General features: G+C 59.8%; 2 protein-coding genes across 2 annotated transcripts; one reads left to right on the top strand and one right to left on the bottom strand.

The window, feature by feature from the left end:
* The first annotated feature begins 8,195 nt into the window (after nt 1-8,195).
* RPS21 (ribosomal protein S21) lies at nt 8,196-9,525 on the top strand. Its single transcript, XM_043884040.1, has 6 exons — nt 8,196-8,292; nt 8,539-8,601; nt 8,681-8,744; nt 8,883-8,954; nt 9,320-9,375; nt 9,455-9,525. Exons 2-6 carry the CDS (start codon nt 8,552-8,554, stop codon nt 9,462-9,464), a joined length of 252 nt encoding a protein of 83 aa, XP_043739975.1. The 5' UTR covers nt 8,196-8,292; nt 8,539-8,551; the 3' UTR covers nt 9,465-9,525.
* Nucleotides 9,526-9,620: 95 nt separating this feature from the next.
* Nucleotides 9,621-20,446, bottom strand: CABLES2 (Cdk5 and Abl enzyme substrate 2). The gene is made up of 10 exons (XM_043884039.1): nt 20,005-20,446; nt 15,615-15,686; nt 15,423-15,515; nt 14,229-14,306; nt 13,852-13,960; nt 13,301-13,466; nt 12,848-12,951; nt 12,626-12,732; nt 11,839-12,043; nt 9,621-11,754 (listed from the first exon to the last, which is right to left on the bottom strand). The coding sequence occupies exons 1-10, from the start codon at nt 20,391-20,393 to the stop codon at nt 11,614-11,616; spliced, it is 1,464 nt and encodes a 487-aa protein (XP_043739974.1). The 5' UTR covers nt 20,394-20,446; the 3' UTR covers nt 9,621-11,613.
* Between the last annotated feature and the right edge of the window lie 796 nt (nt 20,447-21,242).

Genomic DNA, 21,242 nt, shown 5'->3' with positions numbered 1-21,242 from the left:
CGTGAGCATGGCAGAGGTGCAGGTTTGTGTTTAGGGCTGCAGGGAACCAAGACACTCAACCGTAAACAGCAGACTGACTCACCCTGACTGACTCACCCTGTCTTGAGCGCACACGGGGCCCTTGGTCACACGCAGGTCAGCCTATGGCTCACACCTCAGGGCCTGACTGTGAAACCCCCCAAGTACTGGGGCTCCCCCAGGGCCACCAGGGCTTCAAGTGCAAGTGACACCCCAACCAAGCCCATCTCCTGTCACCCCAACTTCACAAAAGGGGGCTTGAGACCATGGAAGGGATGGGGGGCATACAGGAACCCACGGTTGGACCCCCATCTGCCCGCCCAGGGCTCTGTCCTGGCGGCAGCACAGGAGGTCCCCTCCAGGACCCGCGCGGGGCCTCTGTCGCACGGAGAGGTAGGGTGGTGGGTGGGCTCAGCTCAGGCCTCTGTTTGCCTCAAGTTTCAACATTTACAGAACATTCATCCTGGGCTCTTCTGGGGAGGTATTTCCTACAGGAATGTAAACATTCGAGACTTGGAAGGCTCGTGCCAGGCATGGCGCTGGTGGCCTGGGAGCCCATCTTCATCTCGGGGTGGGGGGTGGTTCTGGGAGTCTGTGCCTGGCCTCCCCAGTGGGTGGGAATTGAGATTCACCCCTCCTTGGGAGCCTGGTCTCCTGTGGCCTCTATGCTCCATCCGGGGCTTGCTGTGTGACCTCAGGTCAGAGGCACGACCTCTCTGGGCTCGCAGAGCCAATGGGACCGATTCTGTTTTCTCACCTCATCTTTGGCCCTAGCCCTTCAGCACCACGTCTGTGCCGCTCACCTAGCGGGGCTTTAGGGAGCAGCCCTTTCTGTGTGCTGGTGGCTTGGCAGGCGCCTGGTCTGATGGTCACAAAAGTCTGTCTTAGAGACAGGAGACAGGGCATCAGAGGGTTCTGTGGACTCTGCCTGTTGCTAGCACCATGATTCTGAGGCTCTGTGCAACCCAGCCTTTTGTTCAGGAGTCAGGAGGCTGCCGGGCTGGTAAGTCCTGCCCTTATCTGCAAGGTGCTCAGTCCCTATCCTGCGGGCTTGCTCCTGGCTGGACCTATGTTCACATCTCTCTGGTACACCTGACCCCACGCGTCCTCAGTGAGGCCTGTGGCCCCAGCCCCAGGAAGCTGAGTGGGGGCAGAGCCTCAAGAGGTTACCTGGGCCCCATGGGAGGCTGGTGCCAGCAGCCTTCAGGCCTCCAGCATCTCCACTGGAATGCTCAGAGCTCCCATCACCTGCCCACCCCGGGGGAGGAATGTGGCCTGGGCTACTGGGAGCCAGAAGCCCGGGAGGAGGGGTGGTGAGAGGCCTCCCTCCGCCTTCTGGAATTCCCCAGGCCTGGCATCAGATCCTGGCCTGCTTCTCCCCACCCCCACCACTGAGTGAGCCCCTGGCCCTCCTCTCCACAGGCTGCTGTGACTAGGGTGACCAGTGGGAAGGGGTGGCACCTTCCAAGGCTGGTCCCTGCTTTACAATGTCCCCTCCTCAGAGAGGCCTTCCCTGACCACCTGACCTATGGCCCCTTCGGAGAGACCATTGCCCTTCAAAGTCCTAGACCAGGCCCCACTGGTGTTCTGGGCTGGATGCCTCCCTGTGGGCCATCTGGGTGCTGTGGGGTTTCGAGCAGCATCCCTGGTCACTACCCAATTGTGGCCATAGCGCCCTCCCCTCTCCCAGGCAGGACAGCCAGTACTGCTGTGTATCCTGGGCAGGGTGGGGAAGGAACGTCCCCAGGTGAGACCCACTGCCCCAGACCTTCCTGAGATGAGAGGCTTATTGTCCTCTTCTCCAGGACAACTGATGCTTTCAAACTGTGGTGCTGAAGAAGACCCTTGAGAGTCTCCTGAACAGCAAGATCAAACCAGTCCATCCTAAAGGAAATTAACCCCAAATATTCACTGGAAGGACAGATGCTGAAGCTGAAGCTCCAGTACTTTGGCCACCTGATGCAATGACATGAAGAGATGACTCATTGGAAAAGACCCTCATGCTGGGAAAGATTGAAGGCAGGAGAAGAAGGGGACGACAGAAGATGAGATAGTTGGATAGCATCACTGACTCAGTGGATATGAGTTTGAGCAAGCTCCGGGAGACAGTGAAGGACAGGGAAGCTGAGTGCTGCAGTCCATGGGGTGGCAAAGGGTCAAACACGACTTAGTGAGTGAACAACAACCGGGCCAGGGGCTCCCTGGGGACGCTGCCGGGCCCAGGACTCACCTGGGGCCACAGGACAGCCATCTGCCCAGTCACCTGCATGAGGTCATGGTGGGTGGGGGCAGAGGCACCTCCTGGCTGGGCCCTGCTGGACATCCTGGGGCCTCAGAGGACTTGCAGAGCTGGGCAGGGAGGGGAGAGCTGGGGATGGGCAGAGTGAGACAAGCCTGGGCTAGGCTCCTCACTGGGGCAGGAATTTGGGCTCCCCCTCACCCTCCACCTGCACTCTCCAGGCCCAGCAAACCTCTGCCTCTGGGCACGTTCCAGCAGCTGCCGACACACTCACTGCCTGGAGCTCAGAGGATGGGCCCTGTAAGCAGATCATCACCACCAGGGGCCCAAGGGAGGGCCTTCCTCTCTAGTCCATTCCAGGTCCCCAGCTGGGTGTCCCCAGCGGGCAGGTGAGGGACCCCCACACTCTGCTTCGGAGTTAACCCTCCTTAGGGCTCAGCTTTGGGCTTGGACATGGGGCAGTGTTGGGGGATTCCTCTCCTCCTGTCCAAGGCCCTGTTCTGGCTGCACTACATTCCACCCCCCACCCCCAGAGCCCCAAGCTGGGCCAAGCCCTGCCCTGTGCCCTGGCTCTGTAACTCTGGGGGAGCCACTTCCTCTCCCTCGGCCTCGGTTTTTTTCTCTGTACAGTGGGCTCATAATTGCACATCCTCTCAGGGTGGACATGGGGCCACCTGGGTGGGGTCAGAGGTCAGCCTGGGGATAGAACCTGGTGTCCCCCTGGCGGGCCTGGCCCAGGAGTAAAGGTGGGCCTTGCAGCCTTCTTGCTTTGAACCTGAAACTCCACCCAGTTTGGCTGGAATGTCTTGGCCTCTGGCCAGTGTGGTGAGCCTGTGGCGTGTCCACTGGGATGAGCCAGCTGGCTGCCGCGTGCATGCCTAGGGTGGAAGTGCCTCCATTCCTGTCCCTTGGCTCAGCCCTTGTGGCCCGGCCCCGAGGGAGGGGTGGAGCAAGAAGACGAGACATTCCTGGGTGTCTCTGACCTCATAGTGCTCTCTGTTGGGTGTCAGTGGGGATCCAGGTGCCCAGCTTAGGCCCCCACCCCACCTCCAGAATGTCTGTACATGTAACTGGGGAAGAAGTCCATGAAGGCCTCCTGGGAGCCAGGTGGGGAGGGGAGAGGCCCATCCAGATGCTGCCCCAATGCCAGCAGTGTGTAGCACACACTGCCTGCGTGGGTGAACGCAGATGTAAAAATCAGGGGGGTGGGGGGCACTTAGGGTCTGTGCTCCTTATCACCACGTGTGGGTTATATCTCAATGAAAAAGTCTAACACAGAATAGTTTGAGTAAAATCTGGGCTTCCCTGGTGGCTCAGATGATGAAGAATCCATCTGCAATGCAGGAGACCCAGGTTTGATCCTCAGATTGGGAAGATCCCCTGGATAAAGAAATGGCAACTCACTCCAGTATTCTTGCCTGTAGAATTTCATGGACAGAGGAGCCTGGTGGGCTACAGTTCCTAGGGTTGCAAAGAGTCAGACACTCTGAGCGGCTAACACATACACACACTGGAAGACAGTAAAAGACAGAGAAGCCTGGCATGCTACAGTCCATGGACTCGCAAAGAGTCAGACAGGACTGAGCGACTGAACAACAATAAATGATAAAATGACAAAATAAAATAGAGCAGAAAGGGTGACCAGCTGGATGCTCTCAGGCTCCTAGCCCTGATGGCCTGTGAGCACTGGTGCCTAAGGCCCCACACCCCAGGTCACTGAGGTCAGACCTACGTGCTGGGGCTGCACAGCTGCTGGGACCTCCCTTGAACTCACAGAGACTGGGGAGACTTAGTCAGACAGAACCGCCTGTTTCCTTGAGACCGGAGGATGGTTTGGAGTTGTGGCTGGAGGCGGTGGCACCAGGGACTGCTGGAGTACCTCTGAGGCAGGTCTGTGTTCAGAGCTGGACCTTCTCCCAGGGAACCAGGGCAGGCAAGAGGAGCTTGTGGCTGCAGCTCCTGGCTAGGTCTGCACGGGGAGAATCCTGTCCCTTGGCCCTGACCTGTATCTCACCCTGGGCCCGCGTCCAGGCCCGGAAGGAGGGTTTCCTGGTTTCGGGGCTGGTTCCCCTCCACACACAATGCATGTCAGGCTGCCCAAGCCCCACCCAGCCCAGACACAGCTTCTCCGGGAGGAGCCCCTCAGCCCCTTGCCTGGGAAGGCTATATCCCATGCATCAGAGCCCCGCTTACCTGCCATGAGCTGGGCCCCAGGACAGTGCAGGCGAATGGGCAGTGGATGCTGGACGCAGACACTGGCCAACATCTCTGGCCACCAGCACCCTCCTGGGCAGCCTAAATGAGGTCCTGTGTGAGATGTGGGTGGTGATAGTGCGGCTTCAAGTTGACCCAGGAGTCAGCTCTACAGCCGTGTAGACCCGGGGTCATGGCATAACCACCCAAATAATGATGGTGACGGTGGTGATGAGGGTGACAGTGATGCTAGTGGAGACAGTGGGGCTGCTGAGGACCCTGACTGCTGTGTCCACTCTGAGCTCCCCAGATGTGTTAACCCTTCAGGGTGGTGCTCTTACCACTGTTCCCACTTTACAGCCAGGAGGAGAGACAGCTAAGTGACTGGCCACACAGTTAAGAGGCAGGAAGAGGGGGCAAGGTCAGCCTGTCTTCCTGATGTGATACTGCAAGGCGGGGTGATCTAGAGCACTTGGGGGTGCAGGGGGCAGGAAGAGGTGTAGGTTCTGCAGGCCTGGAGGTACTCAGGGATCCTGATGGGGACCACCCTGCTCAACAGCTGCTGCTCTAAGCCCCTGGGGGCTGCCCCAGGAGGACAGTATCTACAAGTGCCAGGTCCTCCAGCCCCCAACCCCTTCATCCCACCCAGCCTCCAGCCCTTTCCCAACCTGGAGACCCCATAGGAAGCTCAGTAAACAAGTCACCCCTTGGCTGGGGGCCAGAGGTCTGAGGGAGGTGGCCAGCCCCCTAGGCCAGCAGGAAAGTGACTGATGAGCCTGTCCTTGAGCCCCGCCCAGCGATGCCGGCAGGGCTAGATGCAGCTCTTGGGCGCCCCATAGTGGCTGCTGAGGAGAGTACAAGCGGGGACACCTCTCCTCAGTTCCGGACCTCCCGCAGCCTCCAGCCTGAGCAGCTGCCCCCTACCCCAGCCCTGACTTCAGATGACAGGAGCACTGCTGATGGAAGGCCCAACTGGCTCCCTTCAGGGACCACTCGATCCTCTGTCTGTGGGACCTGGGACAGCAGGGTTTCTTCTTATTTTTAAAATTTATTTAAACAGTTTCTTAAAGAGGGGCTCATACAGATTTCACTGCCAGAGGGTGGGGTCAGAGCTTCCTTTTGTAGAACTTGGCCTGAGGAACTCTGGCCCCACCAGGAAGAGACAGTGTTGTCTTCTCTGTGTCCATGCGTGTCTTATAGTATTTAAAATGTTTTTTTATTGTGATAAAATATATATAAATAAAACTTACTGCCTTGACCATTAAGCGTGCAGTTCAGTGGTATTAAATACACTCATAATGTTATGCAGCAATCACCACCATCCATCTCTACAACTTTCTCACCTTGTAGAATGGAGCTCTACACCCATTAGACACTAACCCCCACCCCCAGCCCCTGGCCGCTGTTATTCGACTCCTCTAGGCACCTTGTGTAACTGGAATTACACTGTACTTGTTTGTGACTGGCTTATTTTACTTAGCACAACTTCTCAAGTTTCATCCATATGCTTGTCACAATTTCCCTCCTTTTGAAAGATGAACAACATTGCACTGTGTGCACAGACCATATCCGGCTTATCCCGTCACCCACCCATAGACACGTGGGTTGCTTCCATCACAGACTATTGTGAATAATACTGCTGTGAACACGGCTGCACAAATCTCTTCAAGACACCGCCTTCTTTCGGTTAAGTAACCTAGAGGTGGAACTGTTGGATCAGATGGCAGTTCTATTTTTACGTTTTTGAAGAACCACTATACTGTTTTCCACAGCAGCTGTACCATTTTACCTTCCTACCAACAATGCACAGGATTTCAATTTCTCCACAGCCTCAACACTTATTTTTTTTTTCAAATTCATTGTAGTCATTCTAATGGGTGTGAGTGGATTTTGTTACATGTGCAGGTAAAGCAAACTATGGATAAGACACAAAGAGATTAAAAATCCAGCTGACCTTTCTAAAGAGCTGGGAGCAAAAGCAGGATACCAGCACATGTCCCTTGCATTCAAAATCACCAGAGATGGGCAAACTACCCTCCAGCCCAATCCCTGGACCCACTCCTACCCTCATCCCATATAATGGAGCGAACCAGGGAACCTATTACTTGTTTTCACTCCCTCCTACTGCAGCAGGAACCCTGATAAAGCCTTGCCTGAATTTCTTATCTCATCTCATATCAATTTCTATTGACTAGGGAGGACAAGAAAGGCTTCCCAGATGATGCTAGTGGTAAAGAATCCACCTGCCAATGCAGGAGATCCAGGTTTGATCCTTCAGTTGGGAAGATTCCCTGGAGGAGGCAACCCACTCCAGTATTCTTGCCTGGAGAATTCCATGGATAGAGGAGCCTGGAGGGTTACAGTCCATGCAGTCGCAGAGTCCGAAGCAACTTAGCACACACGCATGTAGGGACGACAAGAACCCTGGTCCATAATACAACCACAAACATAAACACGTGATGTCCGTGCATGTGCTGGGGGTCCTGGAAAGGGCACACATCTCTCCAGCTGAAACCAACAGGGAATGATGACCTTCCTACAGGGCGCGGGCCTCAGTGACCTGAGGCCCAGCTGCCAGAGCCCAGTGGAAGCAACAGCAAACACACTGCCCACTTGAACACTGGTTTCCAGGTATGAGTAGCCTCAGCCCTGACCAGGCCCAGACATTAAATCCTCCCGGACCTGTACAGAAGTTGGCAGTGACTCAAATGGGGAACCTTGAGGCCAGGCCGACCAGGATCATTTGCAGTCGCCACAAGGTGAGCAGACACAGCCCTGGGAGAGCCCTCACCTGTGTGACCTCACGGAGACTTGAGTGGGGGAAGTGAGGTGGGAGCCCAATCTTGGAGGACCGGGAGGATTTGCCGAGTAAGAGGCATCGGGATTTTGGAGGCTCCACTGCCGGGCTCGGCCCTGGGCAGCTGGGGCGGAGGGGTGTACAAGCTCTGGAGTCCACCCCCGAGGGGCCCTCTCTCTCATCTGAAAGATGAAGTCTCAAGGGGGTGTTTCAGCTGAAACGGCGGGGCAAAATCCCAGGATTGCGGGACGGGGGGCTCTGGAGTTAGCTCTGCAGCCTGGAGTTTTTCTATTTTCTTCATTAACAGACCCTCGCACCAGGGACGGGCCTGGCATAGACTGCTCTGGGGAGGATGGAGTGGGACTGATGTGGCGGAAGGGTCCTGGGCAGGCCCCGGATAGTGCTGAGCACCCGCTGTGCGGGTTTGACCTGGTTCCGCCACGAGGCGTGGCCGAGCTCCTTTCTAGCTCAGACCCCTGTTTCTGGGGCAGTTAAGTTCCACTTTGGGGAGGAGCCCGTCACCCCAGCCCTGCCACTCCTCCCTCAGGAACCCAGGGCTCGCTCTTGCTCTTATAACCAGCGGCGCTCGTTCTGTGTCCATCTTCGCGGTCCTTGGTTTGGCCCTGGGCTAAGACCCCCGGGGCAGTCTGCAGCTCCCACGTGCTGACAACCCGGCTCGTGTCAGCGCTCCCGCCCTCCCACCCGGGTCGGGTCCTGCTTGGGAGGACTCTGGCCCGGCGATCCCGGCGGCGGGAAGCGCCCACAGGGGCGAAAACCACCGCTGCGAAAACGCGCCAACCTGCGGTCTAGCAAGTTTGCACCAGCCGCCCGCCCAGATCCCTGGGACGCCAGGTTTCCGCCCACCGGAAGCGGAAATGCGTCATAGCGGCGGACCGCGAGGGCGCGCGCGCTCTCTCTCTCTGCGCAAACTCGCGGCGGCGCAGGACCCGGAAGTACTCGTCGCGGCCCCGCCCCGTCCGCCAATAGCGCTGCCGGGGGAAGCGGCGCTTCCTTTCTGCGCTCGCACTCATCGTGGTGCCATCAGGTGGGCTGCGAGGCTGGCGTACTGGCAAGGGGGACGGCGCGGGGCCCGAGGTCGGGAGGGAGGGTGGCATGGGGTCTGGGATCAGTGCAGGAGAACGGCTTTAGGGTCCGGGGTCGGGGGGTGGGGGTACGGCGCTGGGCCCGGGATCGGGACGGTAAGATACCCAGGCGCGCGGTGGTCGGGGCTGGGTGGGGAGGGGCGCGCGGACACAGTTCGCCCTTACGAATCCGCCTTGGGGTCCCGCAGACGCTCGCTCAACATGCAGAACGACGCCGGTGAGTTCGTGGACCTGTATGTGCCGCGAAAATGGTGAGCGTCCCTCTCTGCTACCCCTAAACCCCCTCCATCCCCGATCTACATTTCCCTGCTCACTGCGCTCCCCCCGCAGCTCCGCCAGCAACCGTATCATCGGCGCCAAGGACCACGCGTCCATCCAGATGAACGTGGCCGAGGTGAGCCGGGCGGCCGCAGGGCCTACCCGCTGGGTGAGGGGGCGAGGTCGGGCGGACTTGCACGTTGATTCCCAAACCTCAGGTTTCGACCCGAAGGTGCTTGGGCACCTCTTTACGACTCCTTTTCTCAATTTTTAGGTTGACAAGGTGACAGGCAGGTTCAACGGCCAGTTTAAAACCTACGCTATCTGCGGGGCCATTCGCAGGATGGTGTGTGTCTTGGGGCCCCGCGCTTACCTGGTGGGCTTTTGAACCGGAATAGCATCCCCCTCGCTGAGGCCTGAGCGGGTTTGTTGGCGAAATGGATTGGAGCGTGTTGGATCAGATTGTGCTGGTTACCAGCCTCTTCCTGGGGGTAGAAATAGGATGCTCAGGATCCAAGAAAGGGGCCCCCTCACCTTGGAAAACCTCGGAGCTCTCCAGTTGTCACAGGGACCTCCTTGAAACCCTGTCCCCCTCTGCAGAGGCGACGGTCTGCCTGTTGCTAGCTAGTCTCCACTTGGTCCAACCGGTGGGCAGCTGGGCGGGATTTCAGGCCAGAAGGGCAGCTGGTCCCAACGTGCTTTTTCCCCTAGGGTGAATCAGATGACTCCATTCTCCGGCTGGCCAAGGCCGACGGCATTGTCTCAAAGTAAGAGGACTGGAGTTTGGGCATTAGGGCTCAGGATGCTTCAGAAACCAGGTTTTAATGTTGTCCTTTTTTGTTCCAGGAACTTCTAACTGAAGAGGATCCCGGATATGGAATATTTGTTATAAATAAAGTGAAAACCTATTTGCTTCATTGTGTGTGTTTGGCAGCCGGAGGAGGGGGTGGGTGGGCTCTTGGGGGCTCTGGAGTGTTGGGGGTGATAGCTGAAAGACAGTCTATGACATGCGTTGCAAAACCAAATTTTTACTTAAAGCACAAATACATTACTTTTTGCAAACAGATCCTTGACACTTGACAGTGAGGTCAGCCAGCCACTTAGCACACATTAAGTCTATGGTGCCTCCCAGGCACTGAGGGAGTAGCCCCAGGCCCTTGGACACAGGTGTCTGGGGTGACAGTTCAGGCTGACATTTAATGCCTTAAATACTGGCTTCACTTTGAGTACCACACAGTGGCAGCTCTTGACATTAACAAGGACACAACACACTGAAGGGAAGGTTACAGGGCCTGGTGAATGACTGGTTCTCACTATATAAACACTGTACTGCCATTCTAACATCTGTAGGGAAATTCTCAAGATGTGTTCCTCAAAGCTAACTGTAAACCAGCAGGTACATTTTGGAAGTTGGTCCCTTTAGGTGCCTGTAACAGGAGTGTCCTTGAGACAATTGACACCTTCCAGGGTTGCCTGGGGCCTAGCAGCTTCATCCTTCAAGCCCCCTTGGTGCACATCAGAGTTTGGGGGTGTTCTGAGGGGAGGACAGGGAAGAGGCACTCCTCAATAAATAAGGTTGGGTACAGAGTTGAGCTTCGAGCTCCATCCTGCAGTCCCCCCTGGACCTAAGTGAGTGACCAAGGAAGAGCAGTGAGTGGGGTGGGGCAGCTGTCCTGTGCCCCTGCTGGGGTCCCTGTGCCCTCCTGGGCTGGGATCTTGCTGAGCTACTGGTGGTAGAATGCGCTGATGAGGGCTGGCATCTCTTCTGCAGAAGGACCAGTCCACATGGGCAGGATGCAGCGTGGGGCTGCCCCGGTGCCCCTCCAGTGACAGGTTCTTGGGACAACAGTGGGAAGCAGCTTGATGGCCCAGCCGACATGGTCCTTTCTGAGGGCAGCTGGCTGATGAAGAAGATCCAGTCCTAGGTCTTCAGTGTTTATGGTGGGGCAGCAAGTGGAAGAACTGGGTAACATGTAGCCTGGTGAGGTGGGCGAGCTGGACACAGGCCTGCCCTGGACAACGACCTGCCCTTGGGGTCTGCTTGGTGTGACCACTGCTCTGGCCAAGGTGGCTTTCACTTCCTGCCTGGGAGGAAGAAGGCAGAGCCTTTACCCTTGTGAGTAAGATGGTTGAAGTGGTCTGTCTTCCTCCCCACCGGAGGATCAGGTGTGGTTCAGATCACATACTCAGCTAGTTTTTGTTCCCTTAGAAAAAGACCCACAGAACCAAATCCTAAATGATAATAAATACATTTTCCCCCACAATATTGCTTAGGAAAATCCAAGAACCAGCAATCCAGTCATTCTGAAGGTCCTGGCTGTCATGGGCAAGTGGGGTTTTCCGGTGAGACATCCCTGCGTGGTGCGGACTGGTTCCATGGAGAGGCCAGCTGGGGTGTGTGCCACCCAGGCCCTCAGGACTTCACAGTGACGCGATCCTTGGAAGAACAGAGGTCTGAGAGTAAAAAATGAGATCACAACTAACCAGGAGTCTGTCCTCGTTGGCTTAGGCTGATGCAGAACTCTGCTTGTGGATATGGGGAGGTGGACAGACACCCACCTGGGCTGGGCTGGGCTGGGAGGGGAGCTGGGCTGACGGGGTGGAGGGTTCCACAGTGCTGTCTCCACCTCCGAAAACCCCAAATAGCCGAGATTAATGCTCCAATGGGTTAAGTCCAACAACCCAGCATCTGCAGTGGGGTCTGGAAACCCAGGCCTCCATGAGACACCAGCGTGGTGGCTCCGACAGCAGCAGGAGGCTGGGTGACGCAAAGAGGAGAAGCACGGTGGATTCACCACTGGGCGCAGTAAACCAAAGTCCTGGTGCCAGGGCAGTCGTGGGCACAGGAAAATAAGAAGCACTGACAGAGCCCAGGTCTGTTCAGAGGAACGCAGAAGGGCTCTCAAAGTACCGTGGCGGTGTGGTGTGCTTAGGAATGGAAGCCAGGGTGTGGAGGGGCCACGTCCACACACCGGCCTGGAAAGGTGCCCGAGGAGGCCGGCCAGCTAGAACTGCTGCGTGAGGCGTCTGTAATGAGGTAACACCTGGTTCTCGGGAAGGTAGAGAGCGAGCTCCAAGGCCACGAGCACCGTGAACTCAAAGCCGATGAGATCCCGTCGGTTGAACCGAAACCTTTCTTCTAACTTCTGCATCCAAGAAGAAAGAGGGGTTGAGCCGGGCCCCTCCTCCGGGTCTGGGCCGGGCTGGGGGCGGGGACGGCCCGTACTCACGTCGATGAGCTGCTTCACATCGCTCTTGCGCAGGTCGCTGCTGATCTTGGCGGCCAGCAGCACGCAGGCGCCGGCGCATAGCTTGCGGTTCTGCTTGTTGAGCTTACCCTGCAATACCAGCTTCTCGAAGTACACATAGGCCATGGACACGGTCACGGGCTCCAAGCCACACTCCTCGGACAGGTTCCGCATCTCTCGTTTCAAACTGCGGGTTTACATGGAGCCACAGACTGTGGGGCTGGGGGGCGTGTCTTTGGGCCCCAGAAAAGCACCCTTTCCTCCCAGAGGGTGCGGCCCAGCACGAGGGCCCATAGCTGGGGTGGTGAGGGGCAGTGGCAGGCTGGTCTTGGTCTCTCCTCGGCCCACAGCACCCGCACTGTCCACAAGGGGACCCCACAGAGGACTGGGTCCCTGTGCTCCTGTGGCAGCGAGGGGACTGGTGTTGGGAGGGAAGGGCAGTGCCAAGGCACCGGGGGAATGTGTGGGCGGCTCGTGTGGGGCCTTGACCTCCTACCCATCAGGTGGGGATGGTCAGTGGCCGGCTTAGGGGCTGTGGGTGCTGGTGTGGGGCCCCCCACAGGTGCGGGCAGGAATAAGACGCCTGACCAAGGAGGTGGCAGGGAGCTGCCAGGATTGGTCGGGCTGGACAGCAGGAGGGTGGGCTGAGGAGGGACGCCTTGGGTTTCTCAAGCTCAGGACTCCATGGGGGATGGGAGAGAAGGGCTGAGCTGGCTGGGCTGTGGGCACAGGGACACCGCAGACTTGGGGACGACCAAGGCCGCCTCACCTCCTGATCTTGCTCAGTGTCAGTCTGATGTGGGGGAATTTCTCCCGGAAGGTCTCGTTCATGTCCTTCTTGAGGTCGGAGGGCTTCACGTACTCAATCACCGTGGTCTGCAGCAGAGAAGACCATCCCCATGCAGCTTGGGGGCACCTGCCCGGCCAGGGGAGGCGGCTGCACGCCCCCTCAGTGCTGACCCCTCAGCCGCCCCCAGGGCGACGCCCCTACCATGTAGGACGCGAAGATGAGCACACGCTTGTGCTTGCCGCAGGGCCACTGAGGGTCATCCAGCAGGTTGGGGTTGTACTCCAGGGCATCCCCTGCATCGGCCCCTGTGGGCAGAGGGCAGCCCTCACCCACCACGAGCCCGGAGCTTGGGTCAGCGGTTATGCCAACCCCAGCCTGGGGTAGGACCTGTCAGCGCCAGGGAGCAGCTGGGTGGAGGGTGTCATTGTGGGACAAGGAGAGTGGGGTTCAGGGGCTCCAGGTGTGGTCCTCTCTCCTGGGGCTGGGTGGGAGGAAGGGTGTCCTGATGATGAAGGACCCCTGGAGCCATTGGTGGGGGCCCCACTCTCCTGAGAGGTCATGGCCAGCCTGCTCCCCAAGCCTGGACTAAGGACCATGGGCTGGGATGTGACACCGGGGCCACCTGCCCTGCCCCTGGTCAGGGCCCTTGACTACCTAGCTCCGAGCTGACTGGCGCTGCCCTGGGTGGGATGGGTTTGCATCGGGACCCCAGCAGAGTGCGGGGCACACTGGGGCGGGGCTGAGGCGTTGGGCCGTGGCTGTCTGGCTTGAGCGTGACCAGGGCGTTGGTGGGGTACAGGAACTTGGCGTAAGATACAACCTGGAAAGGCAGTGCGTTGGGTTCAACCCTGCTGCCCCGTCCAAGACGAGAGGTCCAGTAAGCTCCCTCCCGGCCACCACAGCTCCCACTGCCTAGGACTGATGCTGCTCACTCCCTCGGAGGTTCCAGAATGCCCCATCCTTCACTGGGATCTGCAGCTGGAACTTCTCCTGGCCCAGGAGTCCTGAGCCCCTCACTCTCACCACTAGAGCCGATCTTGTCACCCAGCCCCACAAGGCCACCAGACCATCTGCACAGGCTGTGTGGCCTCCTCCCACGGGACCTCACACTTAAGAGGATTTCAGTCAAACACATCTTTGAGTCTACTTTCCCGGAAGACATGCATAAGCCCTGTGCCCCCACCAAGTATAGCGCCAGCTCCCACCTTTCCATCTGCCCCCAGCTCAACGCCTTCCAACTGGAAGACCATCTCGGAAGACACAGAAACGCCGCCAGATGGGTGCCTCTGCTTCTGGCTGTCCACTCTCAGGTCACTGCAACGCATAGGATGGTACACAGCTGCCACTCCCCACTGCCGACCTCGCGCAGACTGGGAGCTGAGCCCAAGGCTGGCAGCACCCCCACCTCTGTACCCTTGAGCAGGAATGTCCCAGGTACCTATGTCTAGCAGCATCTCCCAGAGAACCAGGACCCACAGGGCCTTTGGAGTCCCTGAGAAGTTTCAGCAGAAGCTGGTCTGCTGGCCCCTGGGTGAAGCTGCGAGAGTGTGGAGCCCCCGCTGGGTGGCGGTTAGCCGCTCACCTGACTCGCAGGCCTTCTCCATACGGCAGGACTGAGAAGGCCGCGCACAGGGACCGTCTGGCGCAGATCAGCACAATCCTGCAGGAGGGACGGGTGAGAACAGGGCAGCTGGCATTTCCCAGGAGACCCCTTCCCACCAGGATTAGGACTGGGCTTTGTCCCAGGGGTCAGGGGACGCCCAGCTAAGGGGGCCCAGTGGCCAGGGTTGGTCCGTCTGGCTGCCCAGCTTTCGCCAGTTTTTCTGGTTTAAGAAGGGCGTTGTGCATCATCCCCTCAGTAAGTGCGGCCCTTCCACATGATGCACAACACTGCAGGCAGGGTGGAAGCCGGAGGCCAGGTCATCCAGGAGAGGACAGGCTGTGCAGGAGAGCAGAGGCATGTCCCGGAGGACTGGCTGGTTGAAGGAGCCAGTCTCCAGGCATCCCAGGAAGACAGGAGCCTAAGAGCATCAGGAAGCCCCAAGTTCCACATCCCGAGCCAAAGTGGCCCGAGAGGGGCCCTATGTGGGGCACATGGCAGGAAGGCTGGCCTTTCCTCCCTCTGGGCACAGCTCTGCCTGGCCCAGCCCGGTCCAGCAGGGAGGACGATGGTAGGAGACCCCTTTCCTGGCCAGGCTAGCACTCAGTCGGCCTGGGGCCTGCTTCTAAGCACCAGACGGAGCCCGTCATGGGGACAGTGTTGGGGGTTCTGGACTGTCTGAGCTGTGGCCACCAGGGGGAAGACTCAGCACTCCCCAAGTAGGGCTACCTGGTGGGTACCTGGGCACGGCCTCCAGCAGGAAGGGGTTGCTCAGGGTCAAGACAATGGCCTCAGGGCCAGGAGGGTGGGGCGTGAGGGACATGGGGCACCAGGGACCAGGCGACTCCCACACAGGGCCTCCGAGGGCTATGTGCCCGGCTCAGGGAAGCCAGGTGCCCTCTGGGTTTCCTTCTCCCCACTGTGTTCTCAACGTTCAGCATTTCTATTCAAGACCAGTCTACTGGGCGGCCCCTCGCCCAGGACGTGCTGTGGACCTTGGCACTCAGGGAATATGAATGGAGGTGGGTGGGAGGGAAGGAGGGTCCACTTCCAAGGGGACAAGGGATGGGCTGTGGGGATAAGTCTCCTGAGCTGAAGGAAGGCAGGGCTGCTGACATAGGCAGGACAAGGTCCCACGGGGCTGGAGGGAGGACACGGTGGGCCGTGCGCCTGCACCTGCTGTTCCTGGTGTCGTACTGCCGCATGTTCTTGATGAAGTGTGTCTTCTTCAGGCCTTTGTGTCTTGGCGATCCGGATATGTGTTTGGTTCTGCAGGTGAAAAGCAGGTCACTCTGCCCCTCCTAGACCCATCCTGGCCCCAGGAGAGAGGTGGGGGACACAGGCGGGGGACACAGGCGGGCTCCTTACCTTTGACCCGAGGGACATCCCACTGTGTCTTCCAGAAACTCGAGGGAGCAGCGTTGGGACGCCACACGTCTTCTGTGAGGAGGACAGAAGAGCCCCAGGGTGCGGGGCCTCAGGGGGCAACCCCAGGCTGCCCCGGTACTGGGCTCTGTTCTTGGGGAGGGGACCCAGGCCATGGGCCAGAAGCAGGTCTGCAAGCAGACCTGAGTGCTGGGCAGGGTCACCCGAGGCCAGAAGAGCCTGAGGTGGGGCGTAGTGCTGAGAGGAAAGGCTGGGCGTGCCCTGGTCTGCCCGCCGCCTCTCAAAGCTCAGCCTAGGGGTCCCGAGAGCTCCCTTGGGCCTAGGAATGGGGTGAGACAGATCATGCGTGCCCACAGCAGGCTGCAGGCGGAAGTGCTTCCAGAAGGGATCTGGTGGAAGCCAGGGAAGGGGACACGGGGGCCTGGCGGTGGCTCTGCAGGGCTGAAGGGCAGACGAGCACATGTCCTGCCAACCCGCTCTGCCCATCTTGGTGTGTGGAGCTACCATTAGCACTGACACAGCTTGCTCAGTCCCCAGCCAGGGACACCCAGGAGCCCTTCCCCCCTAGCCAGGCCACCCTCACTGCCCCCCACTCCTGTGCCAGCCCTTCTCCTGCCTCAGGGCCCTCACCGGGGTTGTTCTCTCCATCTGGATCCTCCTTCTCTAGGTCCTCCCATGGCTACATCCCCCTCAACTGGATGCTCAGCTCTCATGTGGCCCTCATCCTCCCACGGGCAGCAGCCCTGGCATCACCCGTGATCCTGGGACTGAGTCTCAGGGACTGTCCATTCCTGCCTGTTGCCCAGCAACTGGGAATGCCCCAGGTAGGGGCTGGGTAAGCACTGACCCACAGTTGGTGATGAGGCAGGACCTGCCCTGCCCTGAGACGGTGCCCTGCTGGAGGTGGACATGCAGGAAGGACCTGAGCCAGGCAGCGAAGCCGGCCCAGTGGAGACCGGACCATCCCTGGGGAGGTGTGTGCATCGCGTCCCGCGGGCGGGCTCAGAGGCCCCAGGAGCAGTCCCGCGTGGCTTTCTCAGGCTGTCTTCCTCAGGTAATTTCCCAGGTGAGGCCCAATGGCTCCTGCACACCTGGGACCTCACTGACAGGGCCTGGGCCAGCGGCAGTCTCCATGGAGGCGCCCGGCAGATGCCATGGGCCCTTGGGGGCACAATCAGCGCACACACCCCAGAGCCTAGAGGCTGCTTGGCCTCTGACCTGGCTCCTCCTGCTGGTCTCGGGTCCCTGCAGGAGAGGCCTCTCCCCTCAGCAAGCTGAGCACCTGAGCCCAGCTGGTTTCGTGCACCGCTGTCTTCACTGTTGTCTCCTTTTATCTTTCCTTGTTTTAAGCATCTTACACATCAAGTCAGTCCTCACAGCACTCAGTGTACAGGGGCCAAACTGAGGCACAGAGCCGGTGCGGGCGGGCCTGGGAGCTGCATCCCACGAGCTCTGAGCACCAGCCTCCACCACCAGACTCTTCCACCTGCTGCCCTCCTGACCACAGCAGGGGCACTGGAATCAAGGCCGCTGTGTTCTCAGGGCTCTTTCCCTGAACCTGGCCGGTGCCTGGGTGCAGAGACAAGGATAGCGCTGACAATGGCACCGCGAATTCTGAGCACAGAACAGGCCAGCCAAGTGAGGGGCTGCTGCCTTCCTGCCTCCCTCCACCCTCCCACTCCAGAGGAGAGGCCCGCAGCCTGAGGGAAGCCAAGAGCCCTGCTGGGATGAGGCTTTACAAGATTGCCAGAGGGAACCCTGCTATTGCATGAAGCTGCCAGGCTTTCCACGGGGGAGGGGAGTGCGACGCGCGGCAGAGGAGGAGGGCACAGTGGCCTGGTGGGGCAGGCGGAGCACCTGAAAGCCCGCTTCTGACCAGCTGGGGAAGCCCGGAACCTGCCAAGTGTTAAGTGACCATGGTGTTGATATGAAAAGAAAATTCTAGGGAGTCTGAAGTTCGAGGGAAGAAGATAAGGGTTCTGAGGATTCACTCCCTGGCTCTGCGAAAAAGCCACACCAGACTATGAGCATGCCCTGGACAACCTGGACGTAACAAGTCTCCATTCCCTGGCCCTGGTCTTGCCAAGCCACCCTTGCTGAGCCTGGCCATCCATCTGATTTCGCAACAGCCCCTCTGGCAGGTAGTACTTAACACAAACCCATTTCACAGGGAAGCGAACTGAGGCTCAGAGAGGCGGTTCCACCTGCTCCAAGTCACAGAGCTCACGAGTGGTGAAGTCAGAATTCCAACCAGGTCTGTTCCCAGAGCCTGGCTCAGACCACCCCTCTTATGACACAGACTTTGAGAAAAGACCCTAGAACTCTCTCCATGCCCAGAACAAGTGTCCCTTGAAGCCCACAGCCAGTAGATGGCAGCCCACTTCGCTAGGCCAGCCACCCTCCCACACTCAGCAGCGACTATCCACGGCCCTGCCTCTGGACCCCCAGAGCACAGAGAAACGGACAGCGCCCACCCCAGGGGCCCTCCATCCGTCAGACCCAAGGGCAGGGCCCTGGGCTCGGGAGCAGAAACCAAGGCAGGGCAGAGTCTGCGTGGGCAGGTACGGCCTGAAGGGCAGGAAGGACATCTGACCGGGGATGTGAAGGCCAAGTGGGAGGGAGGGCCTCACACAGCGGACAGCCGTGCCACTCTGCCCTAGAGTGGCTTGAAGGAGACCCGGTGTGACCAGGGAACTGTCCTTGGGTTGAGGGCCTCCAGGAGACAGGACCACTTTGTGGGAGAGTCTGCCAACCGAGGACAAGCAGGCTTTGGGGCTGTTTTAAAGTGGGCTGACTTCCACCAAGAAAACAGTGTTTTCTCCTCTCAGTCCCGTCGGGTAAGCAGCCCCATCTCCCTGGGTACATGGTACACTTACTGCCACTTTTGGGACAAACAGACCACTCTGTCCCAACCAGCCCCCGGCCCCCGTCAGAGCCCTGGCGAGGCTCATCTGTGGACAGGATCAGGCTTTTTAGCCTGTGCAGATGCAGCTCTTACTGAAGTCTACCTACGCAGTGTGACAGTGGCCTCAGGGCCACTCAGAAGGACTCCGAATGTAGAGTCAAGAAATCTAGCAACAAGCACCATACCCTGGCCTCCACCTCCCAGCCGAAGTCCCTCAGAAGAACCCATCACCTGGAACTGCCTGAGGACCAGGGCTGCAAGGCAACGACAGCCAGTGCAGCCGTCATGACCTCCAGGTAAGAAGAGCCTCTGGACACCAGGGGACTGCGGTGAGTTCAAGGTCTTGGCCCACCCACGTGCGGCACCAGCTGCAGGACTCTGCACACCTCCAGGGCCTGTGAAAGGGTCTCTGGGGGAAGGAAGTGGGGTGTCCGGCAGCCACACGTGTGGGCAGGGGGCACAGACTAGAGGGGCAGGGCTCGGGGTTGGGGAGGCTCTGAGATGGGTGAGGGGCAGGGGAAATGCCTGCGACTTGGGATGTGATGGGCCCGGGGACGCTGAGCTCAGAGAGGACAAAGGAGGAGAGGGTGATGGGGGGGCTCCAGAGACCAGCAGCTGTGGGCTGGGAGTCTGGCCGGATGTGGGAGACTCTGGGGAGAGGTCACAGTGCAGGAAAGACCCCTGGCCCACAGCGGGGTTTGCCCAGTTCAAAGAACAAAGGGGAACGTATGGTGGATGTTTGTGAGTCCCTGTGTCCAGTGAACTGATAAAATGGGCGGGGGAGGGGTGTGTGTGTGTCTGGACCGGACAGGGCTCCGTGTCTGGGGGCTGGCAAGGGTTGAGGGAACCCTGACCCTGTATTCAGGGGTGGCAGGATTAAGAGGACCATGACCCTTAAGTCTGGGGATCAATAAGGCCCAAGGAAACCCTAACATCCATGTAAAGGGGGTTGACAGATCCCAGAAGACCCTTGACTCTGACACCTTAGGCTGGGGAGGGGCCCAGGCAAGACTCCCTTCTGGGGCTGGCAAGACCCAGGAAACCCTAAGTCTCTCTCCCTCACTGACAGGGCCCAGGACACCCCAACATGTGTCTGGGGCTCACAGAGGACCAGGGTCACCTCCTGATCTCCAAGTCCTATGCTGATAGGTCACTTCAGCCCTGTGTCACGGGCTGATCCTGGTTTTCCGTAGGTCACCTCAGCCCCATGTTATGCACTGAGCCAGCCCACGGCCACCTCGCCATCCTGCCACTGAGCTGATGGCCCCAGGTCACTCCGACCCTATGTCCTGGGCTGCCAGGCCCCTAGGCCACCTCAAGCTCTGCCAGGGCCACTCCACTGACCCGGAGCCCAGTGACCCCAACCCTGAACCCTGGGTGACTGCCAGGTGACCCCGACCCCCGCGCTGACCCAGCCTCGGGCCACTCCGCCGCCCCCAGGCTCCAGGTGACCCGGGCCGCACTCACCTTTGGCGCTGCCCGTCCAGGCCCAGGCCGAGGCCGAGGCCCAAGCCGGTGGGCGCGGGAGCGGGGCTGAGCAGGCTCTGGGGCGCTGAGGTCCTGCCTCCGGGCCCGGGCAGGGGCAGGCCGGCGGGGGGCGCGGGCGGCGGCGGCGGAGGAGGAGGCGGCGGCGCCGGAGGCTCGCGCGTCTCGGCGGGCGGTGGCGGCGGCGGCGGGGGCTTTTCGCCCCCGGGGCCCAGGCTCGGGGGCCGCCCGTCCAGGGAGATGTTGTTGAGGAAGAAGAGCGCGGCCTGGCGGCGCCGCGAGTCCCCGCGCCTCCGCAGCGCCTGCGGCGCTACCCGGGCGGCGGGACCGGGAGACGTGCCCGGCGCTCCACCCGCCGCAGCTGCGGCCATCCTCCGACTGAGCCCGCCGCCCGCCGGCCGCCGCCCGCCCGCTCGCGCACGCGCCCGGGCCCGCCGCCGATTGGCCGGGGCGCGCTCGCATGCAAATATATCGCCATCGCGCCCGCCCATTGGCCAGCGCGGGGGCGTGGGGGGGCGCTCCCCTGGGTCCTAGAGGCTGTTCTCATGCTGCCCTGGGGAGCCAGGAGCCGCGAGTCTGTCTGCTTCTGGGCCCGCGAGGCCTGACTCGGGGCGAGTGGCGGCGTCGCCGCGGGTTCGAGTCCCCGGCTCGGAAGTCGCGGCCCCGGGACTCCAGAGCTCTATTCCTTTTGCTGGGCTGCGGCATTCGTGGTCAGCCTCCGTCGAGCCTGTCTTTAGGCTCCACTTCCGCTCTCAGGGTGTGTGTCTTTGCGGGGGGTAGGGCTGAGGTGCAGGACTGGAGCTGTGGCAACCGGCATCAGAGTTCTGGGCGGCCCCTCGAGGAGCTCCAAGAATGACCGTTGATGCCACCTGGTCTCCAGCGACTGAAGACCGCAGGCCGGAGGGGAGAAGGCACCTGCCTGGGGTGGCAGGCAGGGTGATGCTGGAGCTTGAGCCCCAGGCAGAGTCCTGCACTTTCGTCCCTCAGCAGCAAAGTGACCTTGAGTCTGCGGGGTACCAGGCCTTCTGTTCCCGGCCCAGACTCCAGAGCCAATGGCTTCATGCTCAGGAGCCCACCTGCGTCTTGCAGGACAGGGTTGTATAGCCACCTGTATGCCACTGGCCTGCTCTGTCCAGCTTTCTGCCTGTAGGTTTACTCATCCTTAAAGTGGGGACAGTGACTGCGACCTCAGGGTATTGTCAGGGCTGAGTGGCTCACCC

This window comes from Cervus elaphus, chromosome 23 (assembly GCF_910594005.1).
Source record: "Cervus elaphus chromosome 23, mCerEla1.1, whole genome shotgun sequence".
Lineage (NCBI taxonomy): Eukaryota > Metazoa > Chordata > Mammalia > Artiodactyla > Cervidae > Cervus > Cervus elaphus.
Note: the sequence above shows the minus strand (reverse complement) of the source record. Positions and strands in the feature narration are given on the sequence as shown.